At 45.9% G+C, this 22,341-nt stretch overlaps 1 protein-coding gene across 1 annotated transcript in view; it reads right to left on the reverse strand.

The window, feature by feature from the left end:
- Positions 1 to 17,733, reverse strand: part of NANS (N-acetylneuraminate synthase) — a 26,147-nt gene extending 8,414 nt beyond the window's left edge. The window contains exons 1-2 of the mRNA XM_007461658.1: positions 17,478 to 17,733; positions 9,571 to 9,786 (exon numbers count right to left, since the gene is read on the reverse strand). Of these exons, the coding sequence (XP_007461720.1) occupies positions 9,571 to 9,786; positions 17,478 to 17,609 (348 nt within the window). The 5' untranslated portion in view covers positions 17,610 to 17,733. The remainder of the gene's footprint in view (positions 1 to 9,570; positions 9,787 to 17,477) is intronic.
- Positions 17,734 to 22,341: the final 4,608 nt, after the last annotated feature.

Genomic DNA, 22,341 nt, shown 5'->3' on the forward strand with positions numbered 1-22,341 from the left:
AAAGGGGAAATCCCTGCTGGAGGAGAAAGGTGCATCTCGTTTTGCAGCCCTCCTGGGGAGCCAGCCCCATCTAGTGGCCATTTAGAAAACTGCCATTTTGTCAATCCTTGGTCCAGGAAGATCCCACATGCCACGGAGCAACTAAGCCCAGGAGCCACAACTACTGAGCCTGCGCTCTAGAGCCCGCGAGCCACAACTACTGAACTCGCATGCCACAACTACTGAAGCCCACGCACCTAGAGCCCGTGCTCCGCAACAAGAGAAACCACCACAATGAGAAGCCCGCACACCTCAGCAAAGAGTAGCCCCTGCTCGCTGCAACTAGAGGAAGCTCGTGCACGGCAACAAAGCCCCAACGCAGCCAAAAATTAATAAAATTTTAAAAATAAATAAAGTAGAGAAAGCATTCTTTAAACATTAAAAAAAAGAAAAAGAAAACTGCCATTTTGGATTAATCTCTGCAAACGGTGCCAACTTCAGTAGTAATCTGGAAGATGCTAGCCTTCCATCCTGAGGCAATATTATTGTGCCCAGGGCCCCTCAGGCTAGGTCAGCGCCAGTGGCTGCCTTCTCTCTGTGGACTCCCTGGCTTCCTCTAGCCCTGCCCACGCTGCTGTCTGTCCTCCTTCCATCTAGGGGTACAGTGCAGCCAGGCAGTCTCACAACTTCTCCTCCCTCCCGCCCCACACATCACAAAGGCCTTCTGAGTCTGTCTGAAAGGAACTCAACTGAGTATGACCCTTCCTGGGCATCCAACTGGGTTAAACACACAGAAAACGGTCCCACCAGCAAACTGGTTTGGGTAAAATGCTGCATTGTTAGACTCTCCCTTAGAGGGTCCCAGTAAATACAATTGTCTAGTAGCTATTTTACAGTGTTTCCCACACTTATTCTACTCAGAAGCCTTGTTTATTTGGGGAAGGGGCTTTGATTCTAAATTAGTGAATTAATGAGGAACCCCCTTTCCACATGTCCCGTGAGAAATGTGGGGGGCCCGCTGATCTAAGGGGTAACAGAAACGACAGGGGTGGAGCTGGGATTTTTCTGGAGCTGCTTCCACTCCCCTTGGTTTCTGGATCCATGGTGATGAGCTGGGGAGAATGGGGGGTGCTGGAGAGCTGCCCAGGGTGAGGAAATGATGAGGGGGGAAGCACGGAGCCATAAAGGCTGGGCCTGCCCTCAGCCCGGTGGCCCTGTCAGAGTGCACCACGATGTAGGCAGGGGGTGCCCTGTGGCAGAGGTGGTGGAGGAAAGAGGGCACCGTGGAGGCAGGCGCTGGGAGGGAAGGGCAGCTCCGCCGGAATGGGTCTCCAGGGGCCACCTCTATGTCACGTCTCCCATTTGCTTTCTCAACAGAACCCTCCGTTTTGACCAAAGACACTCTGCTTATTTCAGTAGAGTTCCACATGCCTCCGTGCAGTTTTGACCGTGTGCCCTGGCAGTTTTCTTGGTCTTCACAAAGTTCGTTCCACCATGCCTTAACCTTTCCTCAGCACACAAAGAATGCCCTAGGACAGCACACAGAGTGGAGAAAATCGGCACTCAGTAAATGCCTACTGTCCATGAGGAAGTTTGGGTGGGTAAATACTCAGAGATACTTGCCAGGTAAACACAGAACAAGGAACCAACCCACCTCCAACAGCCGGGTAGACAGGACTTGCTGGTTCGGCAAAGGGACCCGGCCGGCAAAGCAAATTAACTCTTGCAAAGGCTCTTAAGAATGCATTTCTCCTTACTGCCTATGCCCAGGTTAGTCAGGAGACTAGTGGGGAACAAATGGCATTCTTAGGAGAGAGGAGCCTCCCTGCCCCGTTAGTGTGAAGCAGAGAAAAGGGTTCTAAGCAACAGAACAGCTGTCATTTAGTGGGTGCAGATCTTGCACCTCCTAGACTCACCTCACTGGGTCCTCACCGCAGCCTCTGGGGTGGGCATATTGATTACCCCGTTTTTACAGATTGGACACGTGTGGCTCAAAGAGGCTACATGACAAGCCCAAGCCCACTGATCAAGTGCTAGTATCAGGACCTGAACTCAGAGGGTGGCCGCAGAGCACGCGTTTATACACCAAAGAGAAGTGCTTCCTGGGAAACCAAGAGGGTACCTGCGGAGAGTCAGCCTCAGCTACCAACACCCAGCCAGGTTCCTCTCCTTCTCCCACCTGCTCCTGATTCCCACCTCGAAGCCACCGGGGAGTGAAAGACCTAAAGAAGTGACTTCCTGAGCAGATGCAAGGAGATGCACCCCCTTCAGAGTCCACATCCGGGAGCTCCGGTGCCTGGAAACGTGGACTGGACAGGAAAGTTCTCATCCCAGATCCAAGTCACCTTAGTGACACTAACTCTGATTCTATGCTGGCTCAGGACAACAGAGCAGGGAGAGCCTTTGGATAGCAGCTTGTTCACACACAAAAGGAAATGGAGGCCCAGAGCAGGTAAGGGACTCTTCCAAGCTCACACTGAGATGAACTCAGAGCAGAGCAGGGCAAGGACCCGGATGTCCCGATCCTCAGCCCAGGCTGTTTCCTGAACCGTAACTAACATCGCTAAGCGCTGGCTGTGTGCTGCGCTTTACATGGGTGATCACATTTAATCCTCATAACAACCCTACGAGACGGGTTCAGCTGAAGAAACAGAAGCACAAAGAAGGTAAATAACCTCCACCTGGACTCACCAGGAATGACAAGCAAAACCATATTCAAACTCAAAATGTGACCCCGGAGTCTGTACACTTAACCACGGGCCCAGCCAGCCAGAGTCTGTGCTAGAGAGCACTCTTAGTACTGAGGACTCTACTGAGTTTCTGTTTATGCAGGTTCTACCTATTCATATTTACTGAATTAAAACATGTTAAGGGACTTTCCTGGTGGTGCAGTCGTTAAGAAGCCACCTGCCAATGCAGGGGACACGGGTTCGAGCCCTCCGGGAAGATCCCACATGCTGCGAAGCAACTAAGCCCGTGCGCCACAACTACTGAACCTGTGCTCTAGACCCGCGAGCCACAACTACTGAAGCCTGTGCACCTAAAGCCCGTGCTCTGCAACAAGAGAAGCCACCGCAATGAGAAGCCCACATGCAGCAACGAAGACCCAACGCAACCAAAAAAAAAAAAAAATTTTTTTTTAAACCGAGGATTTTTTTTTTTTAGATTTTAAACTTTTTATTTTGAGATAACTAATAGCTTCACATGCAGCTGTAAGAAATAATACAGAAAGAACCTATGTACACTTTACAGTTCCCCCCAGTGGTAACATCTTGCAAAACTACAGTGTAATATCACAACTGGGAGGGTAAGGTTGATAGAGCCCACCGATCTCATTCAGATTTCACCATTTTCACATGTACCCATCTGAGTGTGCTCGTATCTAATTCTCTGCAATTTTACCACGTGCCCAGACTCACGCGGACCACCACCACAGTCTGATACGGAGTTATGCCACCACTACAAGGCTCCCTTCATGTTACCCCTCTATAGCCACATCAACCTCCAACCCCTCCCCTCCCTAACTCCTGACAACCACTAATCTGCTCTCCAGCTCTATAATTCTGTTATTCCGAGAATGTTAAATAAGCAGAGCCCTACGGCATGCAACCTTCTGAGAGAAGCTTTATCACTCAGCACAATATCCCTGAGATCCATCCAAGCTGTGGCAGCTATCAGTTTTCACTCCTTTTTATTGCTTAGTAGTATTCCGTGGTGTGGATACGCTACAGTTTATTTAATGATTCATCCCCTAAAGAAAGTTTGGGTTCTAGTTTGGGGCTACCACAAATAAAGTTGCTATGGACACTCATATACAGATTTTTGGGTGAACATAGGTTTTCATTTCTTTGGGGATAAATTACCAAATGACAACTGGTGGGTCACATGATGAGCACATGTCTAGTTTTACAAGAAACTACCAGTACACTTCAAGTGGGTGAATTGTACAGTATGTGAATTATATCTTGATAAAGTTGTTTTTAAAAAAGGAAAGAATTTTCTAGAATGTACCGTTCTACATTCCCACCAGCAATGCATGAGAGGTCCATTTTCTCTGCATCCTTGCCACAATTTGGTGTTATCATCACTTTTGGGTTTTTTTAAGATTTAATTTTATTTATTTTTGGCTACGTTGGGTCTTCGTTGCTGTGCGCGGGCTTTCTCTAGTTGTGGCGAGCGGGGACTACTCTTGGTTGCGGTGCTCTGGCTTCTCCTTGCGGTGGCTTCTCTTGCTGTAGAGCACCGGCCCTAGGCGCACATGGGCTTCAGTAGTTGTGGCATGCGGGCTTAGTTGTTCCACGGCATGTGGAATCTTCCCGAACCAGAGATGGAACCCGTGTCCCCTGCATTAGCAGGCGGACTCCATTGTACCACCAGGGAAGTCCCATCACTTTTTATTTTAGCCTTTAGCCATACTGATAATTGTGCAGTGATATCACATTGTGGTTTAAAACTGAGAAATGTTTAAATTACAAGAATAGACAAGCATAAAAGAAGAAACTAAAAAATTGGACATCATCAAAATTAAAGATGTTCGTGCTTCAAAGGACACCATCAAGAAGTGAAAAGATACCCCACAGAATGGGAAAATTTTTTGCAAATCATGTTTCTGATTAGGGACTTGTATCAGGAATATGTAAAGATAAATAACCCAATTTAAAAACTGGCAAAGGATCTGAATAGATACTCCTCCAAAGAAGACACACAAGTGGCCAATATGCATATGAAAAGATGCTCAACATCATTAGCAATCAGATAAATGCAAGTCAAAACCACAATAAGATATCACTTCACACTCACTAGGTTGTCTGGAATCAGAAAGACAGGTAATAATAAATGTTGGTGAGGATGTAGAGAAATTGGAACCCTCATACATTGCTGGTGGGAATGTAAAATGGTGCAGCCACTTTGAAAAACAGTCTGGCAGTTTCTCGAAAAAAATTAAACATGAGTTACTGTATATACACCCAAGAGAAATGAAAATATGTTCATATAAAACATGTACATGGATGTTTGTGACAGCATTGCTCATACTATTCACACTAGCCAAAAAGTGGAAACAATCCAAATGTCCATCAACTGAGATGTGGATAAACAAAATGTAGTCTATCCATAAAATCGAATGGTATTCAGCAACAAAAAGGAATGAAATACTGACACATGCTACCACATAGATGAACCTTGAAAAAATGTTACCATGTGAAAGAAGCCAGACACAAAGGACCACATATTATCTGATTCTATTTACATGCAATGTCCAAAATAGGCAAAACTATAGAGAGCGACAGGAGATTAGAGGTTGCCTAGGGTAGGGAGAATTGAGGGAATTGAGCAATGACTGCTAATGGGTATAGTTCTTCCTCTTGGGGTGATAAAAATGTTCTAAAATTGATTGTAGTGATGGTCGCACAACTCTGTGAATATACTAAAAACCACTGAATTGTGCAATTTAATTGATTGAACTGTATAGTATGTCAATAAAGCTGTTAATTAAACACTGGGAAACCAAAAAATTCGTTTGACTTGCTCTATTGATATATTCACTTTATTGAGGTGGTCTGGAATTGAACCCGCAATATCATCGAGGTATGCCTGAATGCTTATTCCAAAAGACAGTACTAGGGATCCAAAATACATCTGTACACTTCCTTGGAAATTCTCTCCAGAGCCTGTTTATGGGCCCTGCAAAAACTAATCTGCCTCAGAATGAACCTCCAGGGACTTCCCTGGTAGTCCAGTGGTTAAGATTCTGTGCTTCCACTTCAGGGGACACGGGTTTGATCCCTGGTTAGGGAACTAAGATCCCGCATGCCGAGAGGTGGGGCCAAAAATTAAAAACAAAAAAACGAATCTGCTTCATTACTGACTTGTTACCAAGTCAGTCAGATCAAAAGTTTCACCCAGGAATTTTAAGCCTATTCACATTTGACCCAAGAACAATCAGTAGTCTCTTGAACCCAAACCAGCCCTCTCCAAGGACTAGGATTTAGCTGTCCCCGAGTGAATGAGTCCTACAGGCAGTTACCAAAGAGCAATCCCCAAAGGTTCTGAACGCACAGTACACGAAACAAGCACGGAATGAAAACTGTCATTTCTTGGGCATGACCTTTTTCCTATCAAGCTATTTCCTAAGCATAGACTATGGGTCAACACTGTGCCAGGACCTGGGTTCATGGTGATGTCCATGCTCCTCAGGTCAAGCCTACCTCCTGGGTATTTTTACTTTTATTTATTTATTTAAAAAATATATTTATTTGTTTATTTTTGGCTGCATTGGGTCTTCGTTGGTGCACGCGGGCTTTCTCTAGTTGTGGTGAACTGGGGCTATGCTTTGTTGTGGTGAGCGGGCTTCTCATTGTGGTGGCTTCTCTTGTTGCGAAGCACGGGCTCTAGGTACGTGGGCTTCAGTAGTTGTGGCATGCAGTCTCGGTAGTTGTGGCTCACGAGCTCTAGAGCGCAGGCTCAGTAGTTGTGGCGCATGGGCTTAGTTGCTCCGCGGCATGTGGGATCTTCCCGGACCAAGGCTCGAACCCATGTCCCCTGCATTGGCAGGCGGATTCTTAACCACTGCGCCACCAGGGAAGTCCACTTCTGGGTATTTTTCATCCACCCCCTTGCCCTTTACCTATGAGGAAACAGGCCCGAGAGATGCAAGAGGAGTATGGTCAGGAGGGCAGGCTCTGGAGTCGCCTAGGTTGGAATCAGCCTCTGCTGATCAACAGCTACTGACAGCTAACCCGCTCCGTGCTCTAGCGTCCTCATCTGTAAAGTGGGAATAATAACTGCCCTATCTCAAAGGGTTGTTAAGAGGAGTAAATGAGCTGATACATTTAAAATACCTAGCACAGAACCTGGCAGATCATAAACACTCAAGAAACATTGAAGATTCTTACTTTTAATCACTCAGCTAGTTAACAGCAAGACCATAAAAAACACCCAAGTCTTTCAGATCCCAAAGCCCACAATCTTTTTTGTCTAACATTTTTGATTTACAGATCCTTTAAGGATCTGATAAAAGCCATCAACCCTCTCTTTTGTTTGGCTCACTTATTTACTTATTCACTCAACAAACATCTCCCGAGCACCTACTACGTGCCAGGCACTGGGGATGCTGTGGGGTTAACAGCCTGGTGGAAAGGAGCAATAGTTAGCGGTAATTATGGAAGTAAAGAAAACCGGGAGACGGGACTTCCCTGGTGGTGCAGTGGTTGGGAGTCTGCCAGCCAATGCAGGGGACATAGGTTCGAGCCCTGGGCCGGGAAGATCCCACATGCCATGGAGCGACTAAGCCCGTGTGCCCCAACTACTGAGCCTGTACTCTGGAGCCTGCGAGCCACAACTACTGAAGCCCGTGCGCCTAGAGCCCATGCTCTGCAACAAGAGAAGCCACCACAATGAGAACGAAGAGTAGCCCCTGCTCACCGCAACTAGAGAAAGCCCTCACGCAGCAACGAAGACCCAATGCAGCCAAAAATAAATAAATTAATTAATTAAAAAAAAAAAGAAAACCAGGAGAACACAACAGAAGGAGGGGCCTGAACCAAGCAGGGGCACAGGAAGAATTTCCTGAGGAGGTACTATTTAAGATGGGATCAGAAAAATGCCCAGTAACCACTTTAGGTAGGTTTTTCTAAAAATATGTCCCCTTTTCCCCAGGGCATCTCTTGGGCCCAAAGACTCTCCAGCCACCAACATCGAGAGTGGTGAAGAGCAGGGGGGAAGCCCAAAGGCTCTCCTGAGCTTTGGGAAGCCACACACACCCAGACGGACGGCCAGGTGGCAGCTGAGGGACCACAGAAAGCACACTGCACTAGGCGTCAGATCTGCCCTCAAGACCCATTTCCCAGCAGTGTGACACTGTACAAACTTCCTGGCCCCTCTGAGTCTCCATTTCTTCATCTGCAAAATGCGGCATAGTAGGGATAAGATATATTACTGTAAGCGGGCTACAGAACTGAAGCCTGGACTTGTCAAGTTTCACAGACACCTAGGTTCTCTGCTTTCCCCCCTTTTATAAACTACCAGTGGTTTAGGCTAGAGTTATGTTTCTTTTGACTCAATTTACAGACATATCTTAGGGTTGGAATAGTGACACAAAAGGTCAGAGGCCTAGAGAAGGAACTGGGCTCCCTTCAAATATTCTAGTTGACTAAAAGAATCCTAAGTGTTTCAAGAGCCTTTAAAATGTTGTTTCATCTAATGATCCATTACTGCAAAGCTATCCTAAGGAAACAATTCAAAACACAGAAAAGAAGATGGTCATCTCAGCATTATTTATAAGCACAAAAAACTGAAAGTAAAAACATAACCTCATGTTCAAACATAAAGAAATGGTTACATACATTATAAATCCTCAAAAGAAATACTACACTGCCATTAATAACTTTCAGCACAAGATATGGAGAGCTACATGTCAATTATATCTCAATAAAGCTGAGAAAAAAAAAAACAAGGTATGGGTAAAAGCTGTAGATAATGTTAACTGGGAAAAGCATGCACGGAACTAAACATTCACAAATATAACAACTAGGCAATAAAATATGCATATAAAACAACTTCAGGAGGAAATATATAAAGAGAGCTGCCAGGGACTTCCCTGGTGGCACAGTGGTTAAGAAACTGCCTGCCAATGCAGGGGACACGGGTTCCAGCCCTGGTCCGGGAAGATCCCACATGCCACGGAGCAACTAAGCCCATGCACCACAACTACTGAGCCTGTGCTCTAGAGCCCGCGAGCCACAACTACTGAGCCCGTGTGCCACAATTACTGAAGCCCACGTGCCTAGAGCCAGTGCTCTGCAACAAGAGAAGCCATTGCAATGTGAAGCCTGTGCGCTGCAACAAGAGTAGCCCTCGCTTGCTGCAACTAGAGAAAGCCCGCCTGCGGCAACAAAGACCCAACGCAACCAAAAATAAATAAATTAATTAATTGATTTAAAAAAAAAAAAGAGCTGCCATATAGAAATTACGGGTCAGTTTCTCTCCCTTTTTTCTGTTTTCTAAACTTTCTGTGACATTGTATAATTTTTATAATTAAAAAATTTTTTTATATTTGAAAAAAGAGCACGTAAAGGAGTCTTGAGGCAGGCCACAGAGCAGATGGGACCCAAGACCTGGCACCAGCTGGACTCTTCCAGTATGTCAGCATGGCCATCCTGTGTGCCACTGCCTTCTGAATCATGCAATGCCACCTCACCCAGATAAGCCACGGCCACTCAGAAAGGGGAGGACTCCTGTCAGAACTGAGGTTTCCTGAGTCCAGGCCACTTTCCACTGGGAGAAAACTGGCCCAGTGGGGCATCTCCCACAGGCTTGAGGGACTCTGGGGTTCCAGGGTGGCTGGCCCCTACTCCCACAGACAGGCTGCTTTGAAAACTATGGTTCTCTGCGTCACTGGGCCTCTGATCCCCCTGGCCTCCTGTTTAGTTGGGCATTTATCTTGTTAATGCTATGGGGAACTCTAGGTCCAGAAAGCACAAAAAAGTCTAAAGTGAGCAAGGGCTGGAGCTGGCTCTAAGCCAAAGCCACAGGGCTACCTGATGTCCCCTAGGTCTGTTAAAATGGCAAATAACAGTGTGGCAGAGGGCTCACCTCATCCATGCCGGAGGCAGTGAAGAAGATGCCAACCTCCTCGGCATATTTCTGCAGCTCCTTGTACTGGGCGTGGCTGAATTCCAGGTGGCGTTTGTGCTCCCCGTACGTCTTCCCCCAGGAATGCTTCGAAGTATACGGCCTCTCCAAGGCTTTCCGATTAAACTTATACTCCAGCTCACTCTTCTGGAACTTGGCACAGTCAGCGCCACACTCCTGCAACACACATTAGGCCTCCTTTAATGACCCGGCACAGATTCTGAGAGACAAGAGAAGTGTTGGGGCAACTGCTGTGAAATTATTATCTTTAAAAATAACATCGGGGGGCTTCCCTGGTGGCGCAGTGGTTGAGAGTCCGCCTGCCGATGCAGGGGACACGGGTTCGTTCCCCGATCCGGGAGGATCCCACATGCCGCGGAGCGGCTGGGCCCGTGAGCCATGGCCGCTGAGCCTGCGCGTCCGGAGCCTGTGCTCCGCAACGGGAGAGGCCACAACAGTGAGAGGCCAGCGTACCGCAAAAAAAAAACAAACAAACATCAATTGACAGACGCATTAAGAACTCCCAAAGAAGAGAAACAGGAAAAGCAAGGAAGTCTCACAGGAATAAAAGGGTGGGATGGGGGTTCTGCTCTATTTTTCCCTCTTAAAATGTAAAAAAAAAAGGGGGGCTGCTTTGTTTTGCATTATAATATTAAAAATAATTAATCAAACAGTCAAAGAAGATTTTAAGTTGTGTAACTCGGCAGAGGATATGAGAACTGGGCCAGAATTTAGGGGAAAAAGTCAGAATCTGACTTAACTCTGACTCTCTTGGATAAGTCACTTCCTATCTCTGGACTCAGTTTCTCCATCTATAAAAATGGCCATTTGGACTAGCTCTAGCACCTGTAACTTGCTGAGGAGCCCCTGATGGGGGCGGGAAACAAAGGAACAACTGTGTTTTTAGCTGTTCTGCACATCTGCTTTTCTGCATGGCAACTCATTTGAACAAGAGGTTCTGGGGCAAAAGCAAGCAAACTTAGAAATGCCCCAGCTTTACTTAACAGAAGCTATAATATAAAAGCTGAATTGTCTGACTATAAAAGCTATAATTTTATTGCCAGTCAGCCTCCAATCTTTCAAAATTGTTTTTTAAAACCACTCAACAGATAGATTAAGGAAAGCTCTCTAAAGTCTCAGCTCACTGACATTTCTGTAGACACAGAGGTCTTCATGCTGCTGGAAACCTCAGCTCCAGAAATGCCTGTGCTGAGAGTGCTGCTTCCACTCCTGGAAAAATCAAAAGATGGCACAGTCAGGACTTGATGCTGGACAGAAGTTCAGAGACCATTAGACCTGAAAGTGACCTTGGGCAACAGAGTCCTCATTGTCTAGATGAAGATCCCAAGGCCTAGAGTGACCTGGCCAAAGCTGCACAGTGAGTGGCAGAGCTGGCCAGAGGGCTTTCCTGAAGGCTGCAGAACATGATCCTCACAGAGCACTGCTGCCTTCCCTTTGCTTCTCACCTCTGTCTGAAGAAGTAGACTTACCCTCAAGAAGTTAAAAAGCTTGTCTCCACCTAGGCAAGTAGTAAAGTGAAGTAAAACAGCAGAAAGTACTGATGATAAGAGATAAGATAAAGTTCTACCACATTCCACATGACAGCAGTTGTATGGGGAGGACAGCAGGTTCCTCCTCTTCTTTTCTCAGCTTCTTTCCTAAATATGACAAATTTCTTTATCTGTTTAATGCTATGGTCAACTCTTGGTTCAGAAAACACAACCACTGTCACTATTTTACCATAATGTTGATGGTTTCTTTGCTCAAGCTTTTATTGCTTCTCTACTGGCAAAAAGCAAGCTACAGAATGAGCCAAGGTGTGACGTGCCCTTTGCATCAAAATCTGAGAGTTAAAAGTATATTCAATCAGCAAATTTCTAATTGTAACACAGTTATATTTTTATACATATTATATAATTATAATAACATTTTGTTGTAAAAAAATAAAAATAATTGGGTGAACAAAGAAAAGAACAAAGGGTGTCACTCATCATCCAATTATACAAAAGCTTAAGTTGCAACCCACTGTAGTCACCCACAGAGAGTGAGTCCTAAGAGGAATTCAGGATAGAAGAAACAGGATGAGGGATTCTGTGCTTTGGATACAAAGCCCCCAGAGGAGCTTCTGGGTTGGTGAACACATGGAGGTGATGGGAGAGTGGTGCACCTGGAGAAGTCATGGGAAGTCTGCTCCCATTCCCCTATGCATCCCTTTCATCTGGCTGTTCCTGAGTTATATCATTTATGATCCACTGCGGATCTACCGTGTGGCTGACAGGGTCTTGGTGCTCCAGCCAGTTGTCAGGCCTGAGCCTCTGAGGTGGGAGAGCCGAGTTCAGGACTTCCACCAGAGACCTACTGGCCCCATGTAATATCAAACGCAAAAGCTCTCTCAGAGATCTCCATCTCAATGCTAAGACCCAGCTCCACTCAACGACCAGCAGGCTCCAGGGCTGGACGCCCTATGCCCAAAACTAGCAAGACAGTAACACAGCCCCACCCATTAGCAGAGAGGCTGCCTAAAGTCATACTAAGTTCACAGATACCCCAAAACACACCACCAGATGCAGTCCTGCCCACCAGAAATACAAGATCCAGCCTCATCCACCAGAACACAGGCACCAGTCCCCTCCACCAGGAAGCCTACACAACCCACTAAACCAACCTTACCCACTGGGGGCAAACACCAAAAACAACAGGAACTACGAACCTGCAGCCTGTGAAAAGGAGACCCCAAACACAGTAAGTTAAGCAAAATGAGAAGACAGAGAAATACACAGCAGATGAAGGAGCAAGGTAAAAACCCACCAGATCAAACAAATGAAGAGGAAATAGGCAGTCTACCTGAAAAACATTCAGAGTAATGATAGTAAAGATGATCCAAAATCTTGGAAATAGAATGGAGAAAATATAAGAAACGTTTAACAAGGACCTAGAAGAACTAGAGAGCAAACAATGATGAACAACACAATAAATGAAATTAAAAATTCTCTAGAAGGAATCAATAGCAGAATAACTGAGGCAGAAGAACAGATAAGTGACCTGGAAGATAAAACAGTGGAAATAACTACCGCAGAGCAGAATAAAGAAAAAAAAAATTTAAAGAATTGAGGACAGTCTCAGAGACCTCTGGGAGAACATTAAACACACCAACATTCGAATTATAGGGGTCCCAGAAGAAGAAGAGAAAAAAAAGAGGGACTGAGAAAATATTTGAAGAGATTATAGTTGAAAACTTCCCTAATATGGGGAAGGAAATAGTCAATCAAGTCCAGGAAGCACAGAGAGTCCCACACAGGATAAATCCAAGGAGAAACACGCCAAGGCACATATTAATCAAACTATCAAAAATTAAATACAAAGAAAAAATATTAAAAGCAGCAAGGGAAAAGCAACAAATAATATACAAGGGAATCTCCATAAGGTTAACAGCTGATCTTTCAGCAGAAACTCTGCAAACCAGAAGGGAGTGGCAGGACATATTTAAAGTGATGAAAGAGAAAAACCTACAACCAAGATTACTCAACCCAGCAAGAATCTCATTCAGATTCGACAGAGAAATTAAAACCTTTACAGACAAGCAAAAGCTAAGAGTATTCAGCACCACCAAACCAGCTTTACAACAAATCCTAAAGGAAGTTCTCTAGGCAGGAGACACAAGAGAAGGAAAGGACCTACAATAACAAACCCAAAACAGTTAAGAAAATGGTAATAGGAACACACATATCGATAACTACCTTAAATGTAAATGGATTAAATGCTCTAACCAAAAGACATAGACTGGGCTTCCCTGGTGGCGCAGTGGTTGAGAGTCCATCTGCCGATGCAGGGGACGCGGGTTCGTGCCCCGGTCCGGGAAGATCCCACATGCCGCGGAGTGGCTGGGCCCGTGAGCCATGGCCGCTGAGCCTGCGCGTCCGGAGCCTGTGCTCCACAACGGGAGAGGCCATAGCAGTGAGAAGCCCACGTACCGCAAAAAAACCAAAACAAAACAAAACAAAAACTACAATGAGGCATCACCTCACACCAGTCAGAATGGCCATCATCAAAATATCTACAAACAACAAATGCTGGAGAGGGTGTGGAGAAAAAGGAACCCTCTTGCACTGTTGGTGGGAATGTAAACTGATACAGCCACTATGGAGAACAGTATGGAGGTTCCTTAGAAAACTAAAAATAGAACTACCATACGACCCAGCGATCCCACTACTGGGCATATCCCCTGAGAAAACCATAATTCAAAAAGAGTCATGTACCACAATGTTCATTGCAGCTCTATTTACAATAGCCAGAACATGGAAGCAACCTATGTGTCCATCGACAGATGAATACATAAAGAAGACGTGGCACATATATACAATGGAATATTACTCAGCCATAAAAAGAAACGAAATTGAGTTATTTGTAGTGAGGTGGATGGACCTAGAGACTGTCAAACAGAGTGAAGTAAGTCAGAAAGAGAAAAACAAATATCGTATGCTAACACATATATACAGAATATATTAAAAAAAAAATTGGTTCTGAAGAACCTAGGGGCAGGACGGGAATAAAGACACAGACGTAGAGAATGGAGTTGAGGACATGGGGAGGGGGAAGGGTAAGCTGGGACGAAGTGAGAGAGTGCTGTGGACCTATATACACTACCAAATGTAAATAGATAGCTAGTGGGAAGCAGCCACATAGCACAGCGAGATCAGCTGGGTACTTTGTGTCCACCTAGAGGGGTGGGATAGGGAGGGTGGGAGGGAGACGCAAGAGGGAGGAGATATGGGGATATATGTTTATGTATAGCTGATTCACTTTGTTATACAGCAGAAACTAACACACGACTGTAAAGCAATTATACTCCAATAAAGATGTTAAAAAAAAAAGCCCCCAGATAGTTAAGATGCATGTCTCAGGAAAAATTTTAATGACCCCAGATTCTTGCATTTTCCCATACATAGAAAAGCACTAAACTCATTAACTTGAGATATCTGTTCTTTGTGATTAGCAGTACTTTTTTACCAAGATTCATGCTTGATTACATGTATTTCCTAGCCAAAAAATCCATATATATACTGGCTCCTCCCCTACCTCTTTGGAGCAGTTTCTCAGATCTACTGAGAAACTGTATCCTGGGCTATAGTCCTCACTATAAAACTTAGCTCACAACTCTTCTGTTATGCATTTTTATTTTGGTCAACAATTGAATGAACTGCCAATTAAAGAAGGTCACTTGCCACCTGGTTCTACAAGAATTAAGTCACTAGCCACTGCAGTTGCTGACCTTCAACATATCCTGAAAGTAGTTCAGGGTAGAGATCAGGAATGAGGCTCTCTATGCTCCTAGAAAACTGGCAGAACAGGCCTTTTAGACAGTTAAGTATTTGTAGGAGAAATCTTTTATGTACCTGGATTCTTGAATCTTCCCATACTTAGAAAAGCATTAAAACCATTAACTAAGATATCTGTTCCTCGTGACTAGCAGCAACCTTCCACAGAGATGTGTGCTTGATTACAGGTTCCCTTCGTGAAAATCACATATATACTTACCTCCCTCCTCACCTCTCCAGAACAGTTTCTCAGAGGCTGTCTCCCTGGTTATGACACTGAATAAACTCAGTATGACACTGAATAAACTCAACTCACAGCTCTTATACTGTGCATTTTTTTTCCAAGTTGACAGAACTCAACTTTTAATATTGTAAACAGATTTGGTACATGAACAAGCCAGCTTGTACATAATATACTCTGGAAAACTAAACTTGGAAATGTGACTCCATTTGGCAAGAAAAAAAAATCCTAAAATGTAAGGATTTCAAAAGATTCCATTGCTTTAAGTTTAAAAATAAAGATACATAAATATTATAAAACAAGTGAAACTGAAGCCTAGGGAGGAAAAGACCAAGATTATCCAGCTGTCCAAGATTATTCAGCTAGTAAATGGTATCATGACTCCAGTCCAGCGCTCTTTCCACTGTAACACAACCTCAAACTCTTCATTCTCCTCCCCCAGGGAAAACTATCCTTCACAATTAAAATAGGAAGAAGAAAATAAACCACTATAACTTTGTTTCTATGGCTTCACTATTTCTAGGTATTTTTACAACTTCAGCATTCAGAGTTGACACCTCCAAAATAAGGTTGTTTCCTAAATTAAGAGCTGAAGTCTCCCCCTAGAAAACAATGTTACAGTACAAAGGCTGGAGCCCTGTGTCTAAGAGCAAAGCTCTGAAATACATGAATTACTAGCTGTGGGCCCTCAGACAAGTCACTGATCTTCTCTGAGCCTTTAAAATGAAACCAACAGCATCTATTCCACTGTGTTGTTGTAAGAATTAAATGAGATGGTGCATTTAAAGCACCTGGCCCAGTAAGCATTCAAAAATGTTAGCAATTGTTACTCTTTAAAGGTATTTTATTTTTTAGATTTCGTAAGTGATAACAGAGTATTTGTTTTTCTCTGACTTACTTCACTAAGCATAATATCCTCCAGGTCCACCCACATTGTTGTAAATGGCAGAATTTCATTCTTTTTTATGCTTGAATAATATTCCATTGTGTATATCAACCACATCTTCTTTATCCATTCATCTGTTGATGGACACTTAGGTTGCAGATAGACTCACAGATCTAGAGAACAAACTAATGGTTACCAGTGGGGAGAAGTATGGGGGAGAGGTAAGATACATCTACTATGTATAAAATAAATAAGCAACAAGGATGTATTGTACAGCACAGGGAAATATAGCCATTATTTTGCAGTAACTTTAAATGGAGTATAATCTATAAAAATATTGAATCACTATGTTGTACACCTGAAACCAATGTTATTGCAAATCAATTATACTTCAATGAAAAAGTAAATAAAATTTAAAAATAAAAGTATTTTTATGATTCAGTAGGCTTCCATAAAAGCTAGTCCTGAAGGAGTAATAAGAGTTAGTCCTGAAGGAGTAACAGAAAACCTAATCATGAATGACTGAGTGAACAGCACTGACTGAAGGGAAGTGAAAGGAAAAAAGATGGAGTGAGCTATCGCTAAACCAAGGAATCACTGCGTAGACTTATGGTGGGGCCCGGAGTCACAATGAAGAACATGACAGGCCTCCCCTTCAGAGGGTTCACAGTCTAACAGAGAGAGAAGTTTAAACAGACAGTGACAATACAATTCGATAAGAACAATTACAGGAGCCCAGCTTTGCAGGGAGGGATTGGAGAAAGTATCCAAAGAGGGATCATAAATGTTCATTAACATCATATCACTAATAACCAACATGTATTGAGTCCTATTTGCCAAGTACTGTACTAAGAGCTTTACACGAGTTATCTCATTTGATCCTCACAACTCTATGAGGTAGGTTAAGTACAAGGAATGGCAGGTGAGAGAGACAACAGCAAATTTCAGGAACTTCCTGGAAGTAATTCACTGTCGCTGGAAGACGTTAGAGATAAAAAAAAAAAAAAAAAAAAAAAAAAAACAAGGAAGAAGGGGCCAGGTCATTAAGGTCTTGAAGGCTTTATTAAAGGGTTTCCACTCTACCCGCGGGCAGTGGGAAGCCACTGAAGGTGCCAGGCGGCTGATCAAATCTGTGTTTCAGAAAGATCATTCTGCCACCAGAAGGGAGCGAGAGAGATGGGAGTAAGGGGTGGGGGGCGCAGATGCATTAATGCAAACAAATCAGGATGGTGGCGGAGGGATGAAGAGGATTCGAAACGTTTGTAAATGGATCCGGCGAGCTGGACGCCAGGCCGGACGTAGGGCACCGAGAGGCAGAGGAAGGATGGCCCCAACTCTGCGCAGCCCTGCCCCACCCCTGCCCAGGCCGGTCTTCCCCAGGCCCGCCCCCCGCTCGGCGCCCGGGTACTCTAGACAGTCCCCTCACCTTGGCCATGCGGATCATGCGCTTGGCCACGTCCAGGTCGCCCTGGTGGTTCTGGCCGATCTCGGCAATGATGAAGCATGGGTGCTGCCCGCCCACCCAGCGCCCGGGACACAGCTCCAGCTCCAGCGGCATGGCAGCGGCTCGCGCTTCCGCGCCACACCACCCGTCACGGTACCGCAGCCGCCGCCTTGGTAGTTTCGGTCAGCAGCCCAGCCGAGCCCACACACCGGCCCGCCACGTCAGCCCGCGGCCACCGCGCAGCCAATCCTCGAGCGCCGCCTCGCTCCAGACAGCCAATCAGGTCAGGGGGCGGAGCCACCCTCTACTGGAGAGGTGCGGCGGGAAGAGGAAGCCCGGCGCACTGCTTGGGAGCTGGGTTTGTGGCTCACAGCCTCTGGTGGTCGTGGGGTCCCTGCGTTTACCCGTGAGCAGACATTCCCCGAAGGAGGCTGACGGCTGGGTGCCTTCGGCGTGGAGAGAGTGCGCGCCCTACAGTGTAATGGAAAAAACGGATTCTGGAGTTAGAATTACAGAGCTGGTTCGAGCCCAGCCCATGCCACTAACCAGCTCTTTTTTTTTTTTTTTTTTTTTACACAATGTATTTATTTATTTATTTATGGCTGTGTTGGGTCTTCATTTCTGTGCATGGGCTTTCTCTAGTTGTGGCAAGTGGGGGTCACTCTTCATCGCGGTGCGCAGGCCTCTCACTATCGCGGCCTCTGTTGTTGGGGAGCACAGGCTCCAGACGCGCAGGCTCAGTAATTGTGGCTCACGGGCCCAGTTGCTCCGTGGCATGTGGGATTTTCCCAGACCAGGGCTCGAACCTGTGTTGTCTGCATTGGCAGGCAGATTCTCAACCACTGCGCCACCAGGGAAGCCCCCACTAACCAGCTCTTGATCCTTAATACCTTAGTCTTTCTGAGTTTTATTTTCCTTTTTCTCTGAAATGGGAAAATTATAAAGACCCCACCTCTTAAGGTTTGTGAGATGATGTATAGAACACCATAATCACAGTACTTGGCCTGTAGCAAGCTTTCAATAAGTGGTTGCCAGGCTTCCCTGGTGGCGCCGTGGTTGGGAGTGCCTGCTGGTGCAGGGGACGTGAGTTCGTGCCTCGGTCCGGGAGGATCCCACGTGTCGCGGAGCGGCTGGGCCTGTGAGCCATGGCCTTTGGGCCTGCGCGTTCGGAGCCCGTGCTCCGCAGTGGGAGAGGCCGCAGCAGTGAGAGGCCCACATACCGCAAAAAAAAAAAAAAAAAAAAAAAAGTGGTTGCCAGTCCTATTATACGAGAGGCAACAAGTTCAAAAAGTTCACTGAGGGCTTCCCTGGAGCGGCTAGGTCCGTGAGCCATGGCCGCTGAGCCTGCGCGTCCGGAGAGAGAGGCCCGCGTACCGCAAAAAAAAAAAAAAAAAAGTTCACTGACTTGTCCAAAGCCATCTAGAAAGCCGTGGCGGAGCTGGGATTAGGACCCTGGACTGCCTCCTAGCCTAGGGCTCTTGCAATACACTATACTGGGTTACAGACAAAGCTGAGAAATAAGAACCAGTTTGAAGGAAGAAATAACACTTGATTCCCAGCTTGACTTTCAGAACTAATGAGCAAAGTAACAATAACAGAAAGGAAAGGAGGAGGCACTTCTGGGTGGAAGGAAGAAGGGTAGGGACACTTGGTGTAAATATGCAGGTAAAACTGCCCACCAGGCAGGAGGAGAGGCAGGTCTGAAGCTCAGAGTGGAGGTCTGGGCTGGAGAGAGAGATGTGGGAGCCATTTTGAGGAAAGCCTGAGGATGGGTTTGACTCCTGAAGGAGAGAGTGTGCAGAGGGATGAGCAGTGGAGAGGAGAGCCTTGTGCAGCCGTCCTGGAAGGACAGAGAACCAGGGTGTGTCCTGAGGAGGAGAAACCCACAGATTCGAAGGCCCAGAGCAGTGCAGGAGAATGAGGAGCCAGAACTTGGGGGGAACATGGGGGCAGGGGGACCACTGGAGACGGCAGATTTGGTGGTGAAATGGATTTGGTGGCCAAAGGAAGATGAAGAAACACCGGAGGCGAAAATAGACGTTTCCTTGGAAAAGTTCAGTTGTTAAAAACAGACGGAAAATGGACCATGGGCTAGAGGGGGGGTCCCGAAGCTGAGCGGTTCTGAAGAAGTGCAAGTTTGGAGGCCAGGAGGAAGCAACCAAAGGACAAGGAGATTGCAGCAGTGTTCATTCGTCTGCGATATGTCTAGACTAGACGCCATGTGCTTTATGTCTCTCAAGTTTAAATGGACTTTCACACCTGGGTAAGGGTGAGCAACAGGACCTGATTACAGAGAAAATTAAACCCAGCACTAAAGTAACTCAGTCACTTGGGGCTAAAGAAAACCATCATGGTTTTGCATAGTTCGTAAATAAGTGGAAATTAAGTTTAAAGAAAAAAAAAAGAAATCACATTTAAAAATATGATCATCCCACAAACGCAAATTAGGTTGTTGCTATTTGTGGTTAAATGAGGACTTTCAATAAATTAAAGTAGGTATTTATTTAGTACCTACCACAAATAAGGAGGAAAGTATACAATTTTTCTTCTACTCTTGTTCTTGGTTGTTGTTTTTTTTTTTTTTTTTTTTGCGGTACGCGGGCTTCTCACTGCTGTGGCCTCTCCCGTTGTGGAGCACAGGCTCCAGATGCGCAGGCTCAGCGGCGATGGCTCACGGGCCCAGCCGCTCCACGGCATATGGGATCCTCGCGGACTGGGGAACGAGCCTGTGTCCCCTGCATCGGCAGGCGGACTCTCAACCACTGCGCCACCAGGGAAGCCCTCTTGTTCTTGTTTTTAAAGCCAGTTTCCAGTGCTTTCTGTTGCTTTTTCTGCTTGGATAATGAATCAGTGTTCAATCTGTCGAAATGGACGAGAACATGCGGGAAGTTCTTTAAAAACAAATTAAAACCAATGAGGGATCTTTTCTTTTCTTTTTTTTTCTTTTTTTGGCAGGAGAGGGCAAGGAAGAACTTAATTTTGGAGAAACTAGGGTACCCAGAGTGCTGGGTCATGAGGGTCAAGGTCAAGGATTGGACCCAGTTCCTAGAGCTCAGACCCTGGGGCCTGGGACCCCAGTGGCTATTTTGACTGTGCTCAGCCCCTCCTGCAGTTGATTCCCGGAAAGCCTCCTCCAGCCTAGGACTCCTGCCTAATTTTTTGCCACTCTGTGCTCTAGTTACACTGAACTATTTTTGAGTTCCACTAAAGTATCATGTTCTCTCTCCTCCAGGCCTTGGCACAGGCAGTTTCCTAAGCCTGCACACTCCCTCCTCCCCTACACCCACCACGCTGAGCCCTGCCTTCTACAGGTCCTTCTGCAAGTCCTTCAGGGTAGAAGTCACCTCCTCTCAGGGCCTTCTCTGATCTCCCCACCAACCTTCTCTGGGCTCCCATAGGACCCTCTTTTGGCCCACTTACTACCCTTCATGGTGACTCCCTCTTTTCTTGTCTGTCATTCTCTCTAGACTGTGAGGTCCTCTGGGTTGGAACCATCTGGAGCACCTACTCAGCACTAAACCCAGGGCAAAGCCCTAGGGATACCATGGTGAACAAACAAGTCCAGGCCTCTGCCCTTATGTGGCTTAGAGCCTTGTATTATAACTGTGTCCTCCAGGACAAAGACCTCCTTGAGAGCAGGGCCTGAACTGTTTCCTACTATATCCATAGCACCAAGCACAGAACTTAACACTTCGTAGGTGCCAATAAACATTTTCTGAACGGCCAAGTGCAGAAAAGGAAAGATGACAGTGAGGACTGAGGCATGACTGACTTCATACATTTATTCCTCAGGCCACATTCAGCCTCTTAGGTGAACATGACTGTTCCCTGAAGTCAGCTTTCTGGAAAGTTCCTCTGAGGAAGAAGTGAAGTATTAATGCACCCAAGTTCCCCAACCCCAGCTGCCGAGGACCTGCCCTGGTGTCAAGTGCCCCAGGTTCTCAGTTGTTCCATTTATAGGCACCTTTGATGGTCACACCCTGACCTACACCCACTTCCTGCTTCCTCAACCTTGGTCCTCATTCCTGGAATATAAGCATCATTTTTATACTGTCCCTGAGCGAACAAGCCCACCATCACACCTGGGGCAGTTTGGGAGGTGAAAGTCACCTCATACTGTCTCTGTGGAAGGATTTTTGACCTGGGATACACAACTTACCTGCCTCCATTTTCCAAATGCTACCTCACTCAGCCATCCAGCAAATAATTCCTGCATGCTAGGCACCCCGCCAAGCACCAGGAATAGAAAGGAGAATGAAGAGTGTGGCCCTCTTTCTGTAAACTGTATTTTACAGTAAATGTAGTTTACGACAAAAGTAAACTATGTTCACGCACTGCTATAAAAATCATGGACTATAATAACGAGGGCAACGAAGGAAACAAATTGAGTGCTGTGTGTGACTAACAAGGGGACCTTCTTTACACGGGTGGTCAGGAAGTGTCTTTCTGAAGAGTCGACACTGAAGCTGAGACCCCTATCCCAAATTCCTTCCAAATGATAATAATCTATTCCCACACTGGGCCCCCACAGGAGGTTGAAACAGTATAGTGCCCTGAAAAAATCACAGGGTTTGGAATAAGTCAGGCCTGGGTTCCACTCCCAGCTGTGTTCCTTCCTGCTAAGGAACTTCTCAACTTCCACCCAATGGAAACAACCACCACCAGGGGCCGTAGTGAGGACCATAGGAGATGAGAGGTGTGAGACCTCTAACAGCCTGGACCTGCGGCCCAAGGTTCTTACCCCAGATACTTAGGGAGAAAGAAGTCTCATCCTGAGCTCTGGCTCCCTGGCCTGCTTCCACTGCCTGTGGCCTGGAGGACCTTCCCTATCCTCATACCTCGTCTT

This window comes from Lipotes vexillifer, unplaced genomic scaffold (genome assembly GCF_000442215.2).
Source record: "Lipotes vexillifer unplaced genomic scaffold, Lipotes_vexillifer_v1.1 scaffold809, whole genome shotgun sequence".
NCBI lineage: Eukaryota > Metazoa > Chordata > Mammalia > Artiodactyla > Lipotidae > Lipotes > Lipotes vexillifer.